This window comes from Harmonia axyridis, chromosome 5, assembly GCF_914767665.1.
Source record: "Harmonia axyridis chromosome 5, icHarAxyr1.1, whole genome shotgun sequence".
NCBI classification, from domain to species: domain Eukaryota; kingdom Metazoa; phylum Arthropoda; class Insecta; order Coleoptera; family Coccinellidae; genus Harmonia; species Harmonia axyridis.
Window position 1 is genome coordinate 42,291,776 of NC_059505.1, and position 17,098 is coordinate 42,308,873.

Consider the following 17,098-nt stretch of genomic DNA (forward strand, 5'->3'; position numbering starts at 1 on the left):
TTATTGAAAGACACGTTTGGTGACCGCCTAATTTCACGTTTTGGACCTGTGAATTGGCCTCCAAGATCTTGTGATTCAACACCGCTAGACTACTTTCTGTGGGGCCATGTGAAATCATTGGTCTATGCGGATAAGCCACAAACCCTTGACCATTTGGAAGACAACATTCGCCGTGTTATTGCCGATATACGGCCACAAATGTGTATCTGCCAATCAGAGAATTCCAGCGTTAATTACAATTTTTGATGCTAAAATCAAAAGATGCCAACCGCAGTTGTAGGTGTAAGTGAAACGTAAACGTATTTTTCTAACTATGATCTCGAAAATTGTTGGCAAAAGATGTTCACAATATTATTACAAACCATGAGCTTCAAAAAATCTCACTCAAGATCGACGTTTTCAGTCATCGGAAGAAAAAAATCAGCTATTTCTCCAAAGCCTAAGCAAGGACGGAAATCGAACTTATAAATTCCATATTGAGGTTCTATTACGTAAAGTGGGTCACTTATTATGCAGTAGTATCGGCTGACTTCGATCTAGATGGGAGAAATTTCACTTTTAACATCATGTAACACTTATAGGCAGAAAGCAGAGAAAGAGATAGGTATATGTGCTGGCGGTGAAATTCCAAGACGATCTGGTATCTTCTCATTGGACCGGATTAACGAATTCCTGCGCAAATCTCGATTGAGATTAATTGATCTTTTGGGTTTAGTTGATTGGATTGGTTTTTTTTTCTTTCGGCGGTTGTACTTTCTACAGGACGTTTGAACTAGATTAAGCTGTCACGTTTGTTTGTTTATTCATCTAGATGGAGATGGGATAAACCCTGAAATATGTACCTATTTATAAAGGGATTTCCAATAGCAAACAAAGCCAAAAAATCCAGTGACCTGCTTACATGAAACACCCTGTACAGGGTGGGCAGATTTCGATGTTTTAGCACTACAACTTTTGAGCCAGAGGAGAATTTTGTAGAAATAAGTGAAAAGAATAGAAATAATCAGATTGACGGAAGGACTGCTCTTGTTATAGAAAGCTCAATTTTTCTGTGTTCATCAACAGTTGAAACCATAGAAATATTGAGACTCTTAGGTGAAAAGAGGTTTTTGGCCATTTTCTATTATTTATATTGATCCGAATCATACGATATTATATATTTTTGAAATCAGGATTTTTCCTGATTTCAAAGCTTTCAGAAAATGACACAAAAATCTAGTGTTCCCGTTTGAAAAAACAAAACTTTGAGTCATAGCTTCGTCATTAAAAACCCTTTTGAAAAAACGAGCACGCCATTGGATTCTACGTAAAAAAGTGCCTGTATAATGTATTAATTTCAGAGCTCTATCATCAGTATTAGCGGAGATATAAATGTTTTTCGATATCGCCATTTTTCCAATTTTCGCTTATAACTCGAAAACAAAAGAAGGTGGCCAAAAATGAATACTACCCTTGTTAGTTTCTCAGAAAAAGAGATCGAGAAGTGGGTATCAGATTTTGTCTATCTCCTCTGGTTCAAAAGTTGTAGTGCTAAAACATCGAAATTTGCCCACCCTGTACATATTTCAGGGTTTATCCCAGTTCAATGTTGAAATATTCTTTGTGTGGATGAAAATAATAGTGCTCTTTGTTATATTTGCAATGGTTTCACATTCCTCGCTACCACAGTAGTAAACTCCTGTCTGCAAATGTCGATTATCGAAAATGTTGAACCAGAACAATAACAAAGGTGAAATATCCACCTACCAAATCCAAACAACAACCATCAAACATTTCATAAGTATGATTTCATATCGATTCAACGACTCGATTCATATCAAGAAGATAAACTCTGTAAAATGATACTTCACTTGCCTGCCATAAAGAGCTATATCGAGTTCCTAAAGAACAAATTCTCCCGAATCCAAGGTTACCAAAGAAGATAATCATAAAATTTACATGTTTCTGTGAACCCACAACCGAGATGGTATAGGCCATAATTCAAAATAAGAGATTTGCTCCAAGGCTTCCATCTATGTCATGTATAAGTCTTCTTTGTTCAAGACATCTCGCAATCATTTTGATATTCTGAAGTTGTTTGTGGTTGAAATTTGTATGTATGAGGTGAAATACGCATTTTTTATGAAATATTGTATGTAGGTTGAGAGGATGACTAACTTTCATCTTGAATGGATGTTGTATTCGAGAACGTGATCCAAATATACTATCTTGTCCATATTCACTAATACGGAAATTGTATTATCATCTTGTTATTCGTGAATTATTACCATATTTATAGGTTGAAGGATTCTTCTTCAAAAGTTCATGTTTAATCGTGCTTTGGGCATTTAATTCAAAAACACTGAATCAAATTCTGTATACATATACTTAACCTACATTGATATGACAGTAGATACATAGGTATTCATATTTATTTATTCGCCTTGTAATACCATTTCTTTCTCAACAATATTTTAGTCAAAAGAAAAAAAATTAAAGACAGTAGCAGGCAAACCAAATGAATAGGCGGCAAGTCTACATATCTTGTAGGTTTAATCAGACGGCAGATCTACAAAACCTGCAGATCTGAATAAATAAATTAATATAAGGACTGCGCAACGTTTCAGAATTTTAATTCATCTTCACCAAAACGAGCTTGAAACGTTCTTCCCGATATATGAAAAATTTCAGGTAATAGAAATTCTTTCCAGCGATAAATTTGATATAAAGATAGATAATTCGAAATATGTCTAAAAAAAGAACATCAATCTGATTACTGCTGATGGAATTGTAATGGAACCAATTCGATACAGATAAATATTAAATTGAAAAGGAATGGGTGAAGCGATTCTTGTAATATCTGCGGAATCAATCATAAAACATTAATATCTACTCTTTATGTGTCGAACTAAAAGCACCGTTTTGAGTCAACTGTTTTCAGTCAGTCTATAGGAAACATTGTGCTTGCTGGTAGATCTACAAAGACGGAAAATCTGCATGGATAGCCTCTTTAAACGGCAGGTCTACAAAACCTGCAGGTCTACTTAGAAGGTAGATCAACATAGCCGGCAGATCTAACTAAATATAAATCATTATAAGGACAATTTTACTATTCTGAATTTTACTTCATCTTTCCCAAAACGAGCTTGAAACGTTCTCCACAATATCTGTAGAATTTCAGGTAAAAGAAATTCTTTCTAGTGATTCGATATAAAGATAAGTAATTTGAAATCTATCTAAAAAAACATCATCCTGATAACTGTTGATGGAATTGTAATTGAATCAAATCGAGATGGATAACAGTAAATTAAAAAAGAATCAATCACAAAATACAGGTTTGAATCAACTGTTTTCAGTCGATAGTAAACGTAGTAGATCTACATGGACAGAAAGTCTACATAGCCTGTAGGTCACTTAGACGAAGATCTACGAAATCTGCAGCTCTATTTAGAAGCAGATCTACTTAAAAAGCATATCGTTGGTAGATCTATATATAGACGGAAATCTATAAGTGTACTTAGATGGCAGATCTATATAGACTACAGATCAACGTGGCTGATAGATCTACATAGACGGCAGATCTACATAATCTGCAAGTCTACTCTGTGACAGATCTACATAGACGACTGATTAACGTGGCTGGTAGATCAGATTAGACGGCAGATCTACATAATTTACAAATCTACTCAATCAGCAGATCTATACATGATCGATTAACATGGCTTGTAGATTTAAAAAGACGCCAAATCTATATAGACGATAGATATTCATAATCTACAAGTCTACTTACGGGGCAGATCTATATAGACGGCAGATCTACGTGGCTGGTTGATGTTTGGATGCCTAATACATATTTTAACTTTCATTGCTACTGTTTCAACATTGTTGAAATCCTGCAGATCTACATGATTTACAGATCTACTTGAGCAGTAGATCTATAGAGATGACCGATTAATATGACTGGTAGATTTAAAAAGACGCCAAATCTATATAGACGACAGATATTCATAATCTACAAGTCTACTTTGGAGGCAGATCTATAAAGACGGCAGATCTACGTGGCTGGTTGATATTTGGATGCCTAATATATATTTTAACTTTCATTGCTACTGTTTCAACTTTGTTGAAATGATCATTACATTTCAAGCATCTTCTCGATCGAAATTTGATATTGTGAAAGTAAGACCATCCGATAGCCATCAACCAGTAACCTTATGGATCTATCATCATCATCTGCATAACCTCCCGTCTACCGGAAAACCATTTGGAGCCTCATTGTTCATCCTAAGACGATTAGGCTTAAGTGGCCCATCCACGGTCAGGTGTCAAAGTTTGACCGGCACGTCGCGGTTCGAATAAAGGTATCGAAATCCACCTGTCGGTCACCAGTAGGTCGAAGCTAGGAAGGGGAGTCGCGAGCAAGAAGATTTTTGGTAGTGAGCGTCAGTGCCAGTACACACTGTCGTCAGCCGGTGTTTGTCCGATACGACTTAAGTCTGTGCCGAGAAGTGCGTCCGCGATCGTTGAGTGCTGTTCGATCTAGAGTGCCGCGCGCCCGCTCTACCCCAGAACCGAAGTGGATTTGTTTTATGTGCCCTTTTTCCGGTGCGTCGTTGCCGATTTTTGCGTAGTTTCCGTAAGTTGGGGATTATTTTGATTTTTTGGTCCTTCGAGCCGGATTCGATAGGGGTATCGGTGGATGTTTCCTGAAAGAGTTGTTTTTATGAGGGAATTTGAGTGGTTTTCGGATGTTTTAATTTTGTGTTATGAATTTCTTGACATTTAATTAGAACAAGAAAAAGACTTCAGCTTATTTTGGGTATTATTTTGAGTACCATCATGCTTTTTAGGAAGTTCTGGATTTTGTGATTCGAAATTGAATTCTTTTATAGTTTCTATTGTTTTTATTGGAGAAAGAGAAAGACATGATGAAATCGCATAGTTTACGCCCCAGCGTGTATTCCCTTGTATTTTCCTTTTTGTAGCATCACAACTTCAAATTTCAAGATTTTTGTTTTGTCGGTTTTTAATTTGATATCCCAATTTTTATCTTCTGAAATTTATGATTATGATTGAGAGCTATGAAAATGATATGAAGAATATTTTCATGCTTCTATATCTCGTAGTTTTAATGATTTTGTTTTATTCAATTTTCGGATCATTTTAAATTTAAATTCTGAATAAATCAGGATGTTCAGCATGTTTTTTTCAATTAATTCAAAGGTTTATTCATAAAAAGATAGGTCACTTCCAAATATATGCAACAAATGTTATCAATATCGCAGAGTTCTTCGATATCATAATTCTCGTACAAAATTTTATCTGTTTGAGAGAATTTCTTATTATCATTTTTTCAAATGTTCAAAAGTACAAAAATCTATATTACAATTACAGGTTACAAAAAACCCCAGAAGGGATACATAATACAGAAAATAGATTATAAAAATCTGAAACACAAAAAAAATAAAACTGGAAGAAAAACGTATGAATTTACTAGATTCAACGAAATTTCTTTATAATGATTTCCTGAAGTACAGAAAAGCATTATCCAAATAGCCAGTAGTTTCGAATTCTTCTTTAATGATTTTCTCACCTACAAGCATAAGTATAATACCTAATGGTGAGGTGATCATCTGCATTCATTAAAATTGATAGCTTTTGAAACTGTATAATGATAACAATTAGTACATGGAAGCATAACTATAAACCAGCGGAATTATAATGACTAAGAAGATCCTTGGAATACCAGAAACGAAAAAAACACTTCCTCATATATACTAAGACGAATTTATTCTATTTGGATTTTTTTATGAATTATTCAAACAACAATTTTATCGATTTTTAATATATTTATCATATTTATTAATAAGACCTGATTAGCTATAAAATTTGAAAAAAATAACTTTTGCGCGTCAACTATAAGTGTTGCTTCGAAATTACTATATGTTATTGATAATCAAAGGTTGAAAATGAGAAAAATAGTGGAAACGTTAGCGCTTTCGATTCCTGGTATTTATTAAAGAATCATTCCAATCAGTTGACATTGACACCAACTTATGAAATTTTATTGCTTGTTTTGTCAACTTTCGAAGTTCAAATATTAGTCATCAGAATTTCCAAATTCAGCAATTCCATATCCTTTCAGAATTTCATCAGGTATTTATAAGTATTGGGCTTTTCCTTTTACCGAAGTTCTCTTAATTTATTACAAATTTCGGAGGAACATCGAATTTAAAACCACCCAAAACCGGTACAGTGTGAACTTGGTTCGACCGTGATATCCTTCCATCTCTTGGAAACTTTTATTAAGACTTCAAACATGATTATTTATATAATTAATGAACACGTCGATGTTTTCAAGAAGAGCATTTATTTCTCACATCTGTTTTTTTCATGTTTACAAGTAGAATGCAATTACTCTCAGTGCAGAAATGTCAAAAGAAACATTCTGGAGTCATTCCAAGATCAACAATATAATTTAAAAGATGAATAACACAATAACTCAAGACGTGACAAGTATGACAAATGTGGCAAGTTCGGGTTGCAAAATGATATTCGATGTACGTATGTGTTTTGAATTTCTTCTTCAATTTGTAACATCTACTTGCGATTGTAGTCTGCCTCTTTTGGAAGTTATCCTTGCTCTACTTGAGAAGTTGCTCAATTTCCTAAGTCTTGTAACAAATATACCTACTTTGAGTTACAGTTGAGTGTTGAGGAATACCTCCTTTCATCTTGATCTTCATATTTGTTTCAATTCGTGTTGGTACCAAAAGAAATTGGTAGCAATCGTTGAACACCAATGATTATTTGGAACACAAATTTTACAGAAGAATATTCGGAGAGTTGAATTAGTAACACTTTTTCTACTTTATATTCTATTAACTTGCAATGTTTTGCAAGGTATTTACATTTCAATAGGCACATCTTCATGGTTTAATATATAACCAACTAGTTGACTCAGCAGATGTTACTTCGTCAGAAATTCAGCTTTCATTTCGATAGCATAATAAAAAAAAATAAACAAGCATTTTAGAACCATTTCACAAATCAAAATTATTATAATGGCAACACTGGTTATTATTTTTTGACATTTCTTATGTCATTTGTGTTTAGTAGGTTATGTCATTTCATCATAGAAAAATACAATCTTCACCAACGTTCAGAAATTGTTTATTGATTATCAAAATCATACAATTTTGTGAATACTGATAGAAATTTAAGACGAATTTGAAAGAACAACATTATTCAGATAATCGACTCACTATTCGTTGTATTGTAGTCATGAATTCTTATTATATTTATCTCAGTACATATTCATGAATGAGCACTGAATTTTATGAAAAAATTCAACAAATTGCAAACATTGTTGAATAGTGTATCTTTGCATTATTGAATGGCATAACCTCCTGAACACAAATGACATAAGACATGTCAAAAAACATTGTTGCCATTATAACTATTTTCTGTCTCATGTACATGTATGTTCAGCTAGTTCTGATATTTTTTAATAACGAACTTTCTATTGAATTCTTGAAGTGAGAATAATGATCCAAATTGGCTCCTAATAATATATACGCCTTCAGAAGGAGCTAAATAACTTTCCACACTGTTGCCAATCCAGCAATTGTAAATATTTTTATTTCCCAATAACCAAACCCCGAGAAATGATGAAACGTCTAAATTTCACTATTCTAATCAAATTTTCGTCCAGTATACAGTTAGCCGTTGTTATATAAATATTACGTAAAGCAATTCTTTAACACTGAACCGAAGACTACTACCAAATGTGACATGATACCTACTTCGACTACAATACCGAAGTTTCTTTTGTGATCAGAAACTGAAAGAGATCTAAGTGCAATATTGCAAATTGCTGGCAGTGAAAGTGCAGTAAATCTTGTGTAATGTAATTATTCAGAATTGGTTTATTGAGCAGAAAACGAAATATACAGGCAATTAATGGCATTTTCTGCAATGTGCAAATTATTATATTTGTATTGGATTTATGAGAGTGCAGGATTATGCAAAGTGTATTCAACCTGACTTAGTTCGATGTACAATTTATCGTATTTTGGGAATTCCTCACCGATGCCAACATGAAATTTGTGTGAATTGTATCGAACTACATTACACTAAAAAATAAACTCCTAAGTGGAAGTTTAAATGAAATTTTACGCAACGTAGCTTTAGTGACGTCAAAATCAAGGGCCATACACGAAAGAATTTGTTTTTGATATTGATTCTTTCATGAAGATCACTATGATGTAAGTAATGAACTTATTATAAAGGGTGTTTTTTTTAGAGCTATAGAACTTTAAATTGCAATAAAACAACGATGGATTATTCGATTGACATGAATTTTATTTATCCGCAAGATAATCTTGTGGCATTACATTTTAAATATGATTTCTGGCATATGACCGCCACGGCTGGCTCGGATGTAGTCCAATCTGGACGTCCAATTTTCGATTACTTTTTCCAACATTTGTGGCCGTATATCGGCAATAACAAGGCGAATGTTGTCTTCCAAATGGTCAAGGGTTTGTGGCTTATTTGCATAGACCAATGGCTTTACATAGCCCCACAGAAAGTAGTTTAGCGGTGTTAAATCACAAGATCTTGGAGGCCAATTCGCAGGTCCAGAACGTGAAATTAGGCGGTCACCAAACGTGTCTTTCAATAAATCGATTGTGGCACGAGCTGTGTGACATGTTGCGCCGTCTTGTTGGAACCACAGCTCCTGGACTTCATGGTTGTTCAATTCAGGAATGAAAAAGTTAGTAATCATGGCTCTATACCGATCACCATTGACTGTAACGTTCTGGCCATCATCGTTTTTGAAGAAGTACGGACCAATGATTCCACCAGCCCATAAAACGCACCAAACAATCAGTTTTTCTGGATGTAACGGTGTTTCGACATACACTCGAGGATTAGCCTCACTCCAAATGCGGCAGTTTTGTTTGTTGACGTAGCCATTCAACCAAAAGTGCGCTCCATCGCTAAACAAAATAAAATGGACGTAGTGCGCGATACGTATTCCGCACAGAACCATTATTTTCGAAATAAAATTGCACTATTTGCAAGCGTTGTTCAGACGTGAGTCTATTCATGATGAATTTCCAAACCAAACTGAGAATAAATCACTTGACAGCTGTTAAATCGGTAGCCATCTTGAACAGTAATGCCAACTTAAAGTTATATACCTCGAAAAAAAAACACCCGTTAGTTTAATATTATTTCATTGTGAAGACTATTTTCATCTTTGATTCATTACTTTCTTACTAAAGTAATATATTTGAAGTTATAATTTAATGCTGTTTAAAATTTCTTAGGGTTTGAATGAACCTTTTCGAATCTATTCAGATTCTGAAATTGACGTCATCGCTTGCGTCATCGTTAAATCATCCAATGCAGTTCACTTGATATTAGTTATGCATTATTTGGGTTTTTAGAACTTTTAGTATATTCAATAACGTTTTGTTTTGTCCCAGTTATATTCTTTCATGAAGATACCAATAAATTAGACAATTTTTTCTCTGCCAAATATATCCTTGTGCATTGTAATTACTATCGATGTTCTGCAGATATATTGTTAGTTAATTTATCATATGAAACACGAATGCCAAAAATTATCGAAATATCCCAATTAGATATCATTAGATGTTCTCATTTCAATGCCATAAGTAATGTAGTAGGTAATGATTCTTCGTGTAATTTCTGAAATTGGAACCTCAGTATAATATCGAATACAATACGAAACCAATTTGATGTTAATTGACCGGACTGCGGCTATTGTGGTTTGCTACCGTTAGCGCTTTCGTCGTCCAAGAATTTTGTAAGTTTGAAGTGTATCAACATCCTTGGTATTGTTATTTCGACAGTGCCATCATCAAAATGCAAAGACCCAGACTTAATTGCTTCAACGACCTTGATGATCCCGTCATTAACAGACTCATAAGGAGCTAATTTATAACAGGCATTGTACTTTGAAGATTGTAATACTTGAGAGTTGTGTGTTAATTGTTGTAGAATGTAATCTGTGGGAGGTTTAGTTTGGAAAACGGTGCAAATTTTCACACAGGTTCATTGTAGTATCGGAGAATCTCGCAAAATATCGCAAATGGAGGAAAATATCCTGATGAGCATTGGCGTAACTAGAGTTGACTCATGAGGGGAGTTACCCCACTTTGAAAAAGCAAAATCTTGCAATTTTTTATAATTTTTTTCATTTCTTCTAATCAATGGGAGTTATGTCCTCAAAAACCCCTCTACACCAATGAGGATAAATGATATTTACTGTCATTTTCTGGTTTTCCCGACTTTTCTTGACACTTTCCTCATTTTAGAGAAAATGACTTCAATATTCTAGAGACACAGTAATCAATACTTTTTATTCGATCTTTCTTATTGCAATATATTGAATGTTTTCTTTGAAACTACTGCTGTCTCGATAATATTGAAATAATTTTTCTCGAAAACACTAGTCTTAGCGGCTTTTAAGAGAGTCGCCTTTTTTGTGGAGAAAAGTTGGAAAAATCAGGCTGTGAATAGTCCCTATCATCATTGGCGTAGATGTTAATGGCGACTGAAGACACGATACCCCTAAAAACTACGCCTCTGGCATTGTAGGAATTCAACAAAACATGAAAATATTGGAAATCCTCTGATCAGTACTCCAAAATTCAAACATTAAACATTTGGTATCAACTGAAAAGAAGTGTGTTCAAACTCCAATGAAATTTCCATAGCTACTTGGCTTGACTTGATTTCAAGTCAAGTCAAGTATTTATTTATCAAGTACATGAATCATATCAAGCCACTTGATTTTAAGTAGTTTATTGTCAATAAAAAATGATGAAATGAGAAAGAACCTTGTGAACAACACTTTTATTTATTAAACTTATTGTATAAAAGAACCGAAAATATATATATTTTTTGAATAGAAACATAAATTAAATCACTATAAATCCTAGAATAAAAAATAATAAAAAAAAGGTTCTTAATATTGAGAAAACCACAGGCTTTGTTTGATTTCAAGATTTTCCATACAGAATCTAAGACACTTGAGGCATCTTATAGATTTGTCGCCTAACCTATTGCGGGTTTTTGTAACTGTAAGAGCAGCTCTGGAAAATTGTCTGTCAACAGGAGCTGAAGATGCTGGCTTTGATTAAAAATCCTTGGTCATTTTGGCCAAGTTTGGAAAGATATTTCTAAAACTACCAAAATCTACTAATAGATTTCATGTAAATGTGAGAAAACTACTAATGAAGTCACACTGGCGAATGCTTCAGTCTCTCGGCGCTCGAGGAATCCCCTTATTTAGTCTAAGCGCGCACGAGATTGCAGAAATATATGCCGTGCGACACGTGCATATCAAGCTCAAGTAATATCAAGTAGCTTGATATCAAGTCAAGCAATAAATATCTACAATCCAGCCAAGTCAAGCTTAAATATGTAATTTTTCACGAACTTGATTTTCAAGTCAAGTAGTGTGTAAATTTCGTTCATTCATAAGCTAAATCAGCTAATTGGTTTTGGGGTTATAGCTGTCTGAAATATTTATAACTCAAATTCTATATAACCACCCTATATTTCAGCAGAGTGTGGCAAATGACTTCTTAGATAACTAACCTAAGGTTATATGGGCAGTGTTGATGTCCAGAAAAAATTCTTCAGTTCGTGACTAAGTTCATGTGTACCCAAGTCTAAAAATCGAGTTCAAGGTTAACGGGAAGCATGAAGGAAAAGGAATGCCTCTTCATACGACGGTTGTTGAGTTAAGGTTATTAATGATACACCTTGAACAAATTCCACTGGGAGGATTTTAAGATCGATCTGGTAGAGAAACTAGTTAGAATCTAATATCTAATATGAGTCTCATGACAGGCATCTTGATTATAATAATATTATATAAATATTTTGCATACTCGAATTGATTCGGAAACTGTAATTAAATTCGGGTATTTTATGAAATCATCTTAATCAGTTTCATTTTATATTTTACAGTTTTCGTAAAATTTACAGGGTGATTCAAAAGTCCAGGTTATAACTTAAGGATAATAAAATAAGAACTTCTCTCAACTGATTATTTTTTATATCTTGAATACCTTCGGAGATAAAGGCTGTTAAACTTAATTTTCTTTCTTATTTATTTTGTAAATTCTGAACGAGTTGGGATAATACAGAATGGCCTATTAGGCGTTTATGGAAAACTTATCATAATTTTGAACTGAAAATTTACATTTTGGAATTTGAGACAATGATCTTTCTCTCTAAAATATTTTCAGATCGTCACAACTTCCGGTTATACCGGAAACATACTACTACTTCCTATTTTCAAATGGCACACCCAGTATATTATTGCATTATTATATAGCTTTTTTGATGACAATTTCAGCAATATGCCATACCTTGGGTGAAAACTCAACCGTTCAAGAGTTAATGGGATTCTTATGAAAAAAATGGTAGCGATGAGGACTCACATTTTTACGAATTTTTTGGCAGAGAAAGCTTTTATCGAAAAATTTTCTTCTTTTTCGATTCTGCAAATACAAAATTTATGAGACTGTTTGCGATTTGGGCCAAAAACATACAGGGTGTTTATAAGAAGATCAAGAACTTGGACGTTATACAATTTGATTTGACTCCAAAATAAACATGTTCCAAGAATGTCTCTTCAAACTCAAGTCGACTTGTTTTGTCATATTTTTAGATTCTCCCCAGACATTCAGGGTGTTACGTATTCAAATTGGCATCTAACATTATGGATTTCATATTCGCACTCGATTGTCTGAACGCATAGGAGGTACAGTCACAAAAGCGTATTGATAAAACCGTGTAAGACTTGTGTTAGTATCCTTATCCGTTGTCTTTTATTGAGTAATAATACAATTTGGAAATTGTTCCACGCCATTGAAAGGTATCGGGAACCGACTACAGTTTTTCTTTTGCGATACTATTCAAGTGTGCTTTTTCGTTCGAATATTCCAGATAGCGGAATCCCGTTATCAACGTGGTGTGAGATATCCCTCAAATTTAGCAAAACCGTATATTGTTTGTACATGTAGTTTTCTGAACCCGAATACAGGATGTGCTAATTCTAACTTTCAATCTGAGAATAATGCCTGATGTCTGAAAACACTCTGGGAAAATGCCGAAAAATATATAAAATAGTTTATTATGTTCGTCTGTCTCGTTGAGAATCTTAAATCAATAGCATAGGGAGATAACGGGTGTTTTTTTTCGACGTATATAACTTTAAGTTGGCATTACTGTTCAAGATGGCGACCGATTTAACAGCTGTCAAGATATTTATTCTCAGTTTGGTTTGGCAATTCATCATGAAGAGACTCACGCCTGAACAACGCTTGCAAATAGTGCAATTTTATTTCGAAAATAATGGTTCTGTGCGGAATACGTATCGCGCACTACGTCCATTAGCGATGAAGCGCACTTCTGGTTGAATGGCTACGTCAACAAACAAAACTGCCGCATTTGGAGTGAAGCTAATCCTCAAGTGTATGTCGAAACACCGTTACATCCAGAAAAACTGACTGTTTGGTGCGCTTTATGGGCTGGTGGAATCATTGGTCCGTACTTCTTCAAAAACGATGATGGCCAGAACGTTACAGTCAATGGTGATCGGTATAGAGCCATGATTACTAACTTTTTCATTCCTGAAACCCTTGACCATTTGGAAGACAACATTCGCCGTGTTATTGCCGATATACGGCCACAAATGTTGGAAAAAGTCATCGAAAATTGGACGTCCAGATTGGACTACATCCGAGCCAGCCGTGGCGGTCATATGCCAGAAATCATATTTAAAATGTAATGCCACAAGATTATCTTACGGATAAATAAAATTCATGTCAATCGAATAATCTATCGTTGTTTTATTGCAATTTAAAGATCTATAGCTCTAAAAAAAACACCCTTTATTAAAAAACATGAAAAAATGAAAAATCGAAAGAACGGCTCTAAATATTTTAAAAATAACATCCATAAAATCAGAAGTTAAAATTAACAAGATTTGAGGAAAAATTGCTCGCAGTAACTAAAGAAGATTTCAAACTGAAGGAACTTCACATAATCGATTAAAAATTGTTTTTTCGATCGTTATTATCAACAACTCAATGAAACTTTCGACAAATAACACAATCATCATGCAAAAATATTTCGATACTTCAGTCCAATAGATTTTATGAGTCGTGTGATAGATATACGACTGAATAATTTCCTGAATAGCTTTGGATAAAAGCGAGCAACGAAGAATTTTATTGATAATTCTAATTCAATTCGATATTTTCATTTTCTCTTGAACGTTTAATCGATTCAAGAAATGATGATCAAATGAAGCTTCTTTAATTATTGTTGTGTCTCTATTTTTTTGGTTACGCATCTTAGAAATGCATTTAAGAAACTATCTACTAGGGATGCACGGCTTGGCTTGATTTTGAAGCTACTTGGCTTGAGCTCGACTTGATTTCAAGTCAAGCTCAAGTCAATTAGTAGTTCTTCAATGTCAAGTCAAGTATTTATTTATCGAGTACTTGAATTATATCAAGCTACTTGATTTCAGCAGTCTTATTGTGTAGTGTCACATTAATAAAAAATTATTGAATGAGAAGGAGCCTTGCAAAAAACAACTTTCATTTATTAAACTTATTGTTTGAAAGAACCGAAAGTATCAACTTTTTTGAAATAGAAACATAATTTAAATCACTATAAATCATAAAAAAATTAATAATAATAAAAAAATTAAGTTTCTTAATATTGACAAACCTCTAGGCTTTGTTTGATTTCATAATTTTCCATCCAGGATCAAAGACACATGAGGTATCTTATAGATTTGCCGCCTAACCTATTGCTGGTTTTCTAACTGGAAGAGCAGCTCTGAAAGATTGTCTTTCAACAGGAACTGGAGATGCTGGCGTTGATAAAAAAATCCTTGTCCATTTCGGCCAAGTTTGAAAAGATATTTCTGAAACTACTAAAATCTATCAATAGATTTCAAAAAAATGTGAGAAAACTACTAATAAAGTCACACTGGCGAATGCTTCAGTCTCTCGGCGCTCGAGGAATCCCCTTCTTTAGTCTAAGCGCTCACGAGATTGCAGAAATATATACCGTGCGACGCGTGTATATCAAGCTCCAGTAATATCAAGTAGCTTGATATCAAGTCAAGCAATAAATATCTAAAATCAAGTCAAGTCAACCTTAGGTATGTAATTTTTCACGAGCTTGATTTTCAAGTGAAGTGGTTGGTTAAAATGTCAAGCTACTTGGCTTGATGAATCCCTAGTAGTGAATTTAAACCATTTCAGTGCATTGTTGAAGCGTGTATCATTCCATTTTGGTAATGGCGTAGTTTTTACTTATCAAGTGTAAAAAATAGACAGCTTCAAAAGGGGTAGATGTCCAGATAGCAGTCTATTCAAAATTAAACCTCTCGTTGGGAAATTCTCAACGTCTGACATTAAATGTTGTCATTCCTTCAATGGTTCATCAATTAACTATCTGATCTGCAGCTGAAAGATGACACCCACACACAATTCCGATATGACACACTCATAGTGGCTGTTTCGTTTTCCATCCACGTCTGTGTGTCAATATGGCAGACGCATAGCCACTCTTGGGAATTGCTAATTGGTATGCCTGACTCTTGGAGCATATGTAATATTGCTACTGCAAGGAATTCAACCTTGGATCGATTATTCACTATCATTTTGCAATTAAAATTAGAAAGTCACTGGTCGTTCGAACGGTTGGTTGGATTTTTTTTTCGATTCGGAAATGTCCAGAACAATGAATGCAATTGTCACTGAGGGAATTGGAATTGGTAGCGTTAGAAGGGAATAGGTCAGTTTGATAGAAGCTTCTTGATACATGTTATGACCCTTAAACGTATACGGCTTTGAATGACTACAAAACAAACTTCTAAAATTTTAATACTTTTTCTGAAGAAAGATTAGTCTTTGATTTCTAAATAGGCTTCAACCTAGCCAATCTCTTCTTTATTGAAGCCAAATTTCTTTCTCTGGGGCATTGTTTAGAGGTCTATAAAAAGCTAGTAAGCATTTGGAAGCGCAATTTGTTCAATTTTACCATGGTTTTCATCAATTTGTGACAAGGGGCATTGTCTTGGCGAAAGAGATTTTTTTCTTTTGCATTTGAGGAAGTTTTTTTTCAATTTCTGCACTCAATCCATCCATTGACGTTATCTAATATTCATTGTTGATGGTTTCACCTCTGTCAAGATAGTCAATGAATAATCCATATGATTTTTAGTTAGTACCAACCTTCAAACGATACGTGTTAAAATTTGACAGCAGTCCGACCATTTGTTTGTGAGATATTGCGTTGTGAGTGTAGCTACTTTTGTTATTTGAAAAAAGAATTTCGTGGGCTGATGAAATATTGCCTTTTGAAGGTACAGTTGAAGCAAAATCTTGGCTTGATGAAGAGTTTCCGGGGTCTGCACCAGGAAAATCAACCATCATTGATTGGTATAAGTTTAAACGTGGTGAAATGAGCACCGAAGACGGCGAACGCAGTGGACGCCCAAAAGAGGCTGCCACCGACGAAAAAATCATAAATGTTCACAAAATAATTTTGAATGACTGTAAAGTGAAGTTGATCGAGATAGCAGTCATTGTGAAGATATCATCTGAACGTGTACATCATATCATTCTCGAATATTTGTACATGAGAAAGTTGTGTGCAAAATAGGTGCCGCGTGAGCTCACAATTGATCAAAAGCAACAACGTGTTAATGATTCTGAGCAGTGTTTGAAGCAGTTTAAGTGCAATAAACCTGAATTTTTGCGTCGATATGTGACAATGGATGAAAATGACTCTATCATTTCACTCCGGAGTCCAATCGACAGTCAGCTGAGTGGACTGCACACGATGAAATCCAAAGCGATGAAAAACACAACAGTCAGCTGGCAAGGTAATGGCATCAGTATTCTGGGATGCGCAAGGCATAATATTCATTGATTACCTCCAAAAGGGCCACACTATCAACAGCGATTATTATATAGCGTTATTGGATCGTTTAAAGGATGAAATCGTTAAAAAACGGCCCCATTTAAAGAAAAAAAAGTGC

General features: G+C 34.4%; 1 protein-coding gene across 3 annotated transcripts in view; it reads left to right on the top strand.

The window, feature by feature from the left end:
- LOC123680984 (ABC transporter G family member 20) overlaps positions 1–17,098 on the top strand; it is a 65,047-nt gene that overhangs the window by 31,077 nt on the left and 16,872 nt on the right. Inside the window, exon 1 of one of the 3 annotated variants that reach the window (XM_045619133.1) lies at positions 8,227–8,246. The exons of the other annotated variants lie outside the window; for them this stretch is intronic. Within the exon in view, the coding sequence (XP_045475089.1) occupies positions 8,230–8,246 (17 nt within the window). The 5' untranslated portion in view covers positions 8,227–8,229. Of the gene's footprint in view, positions 1–8,226; positions 8,247–17,098 lie in introns of those variants that run through there. 3 annotated transcript variants of the gene reach the window in all.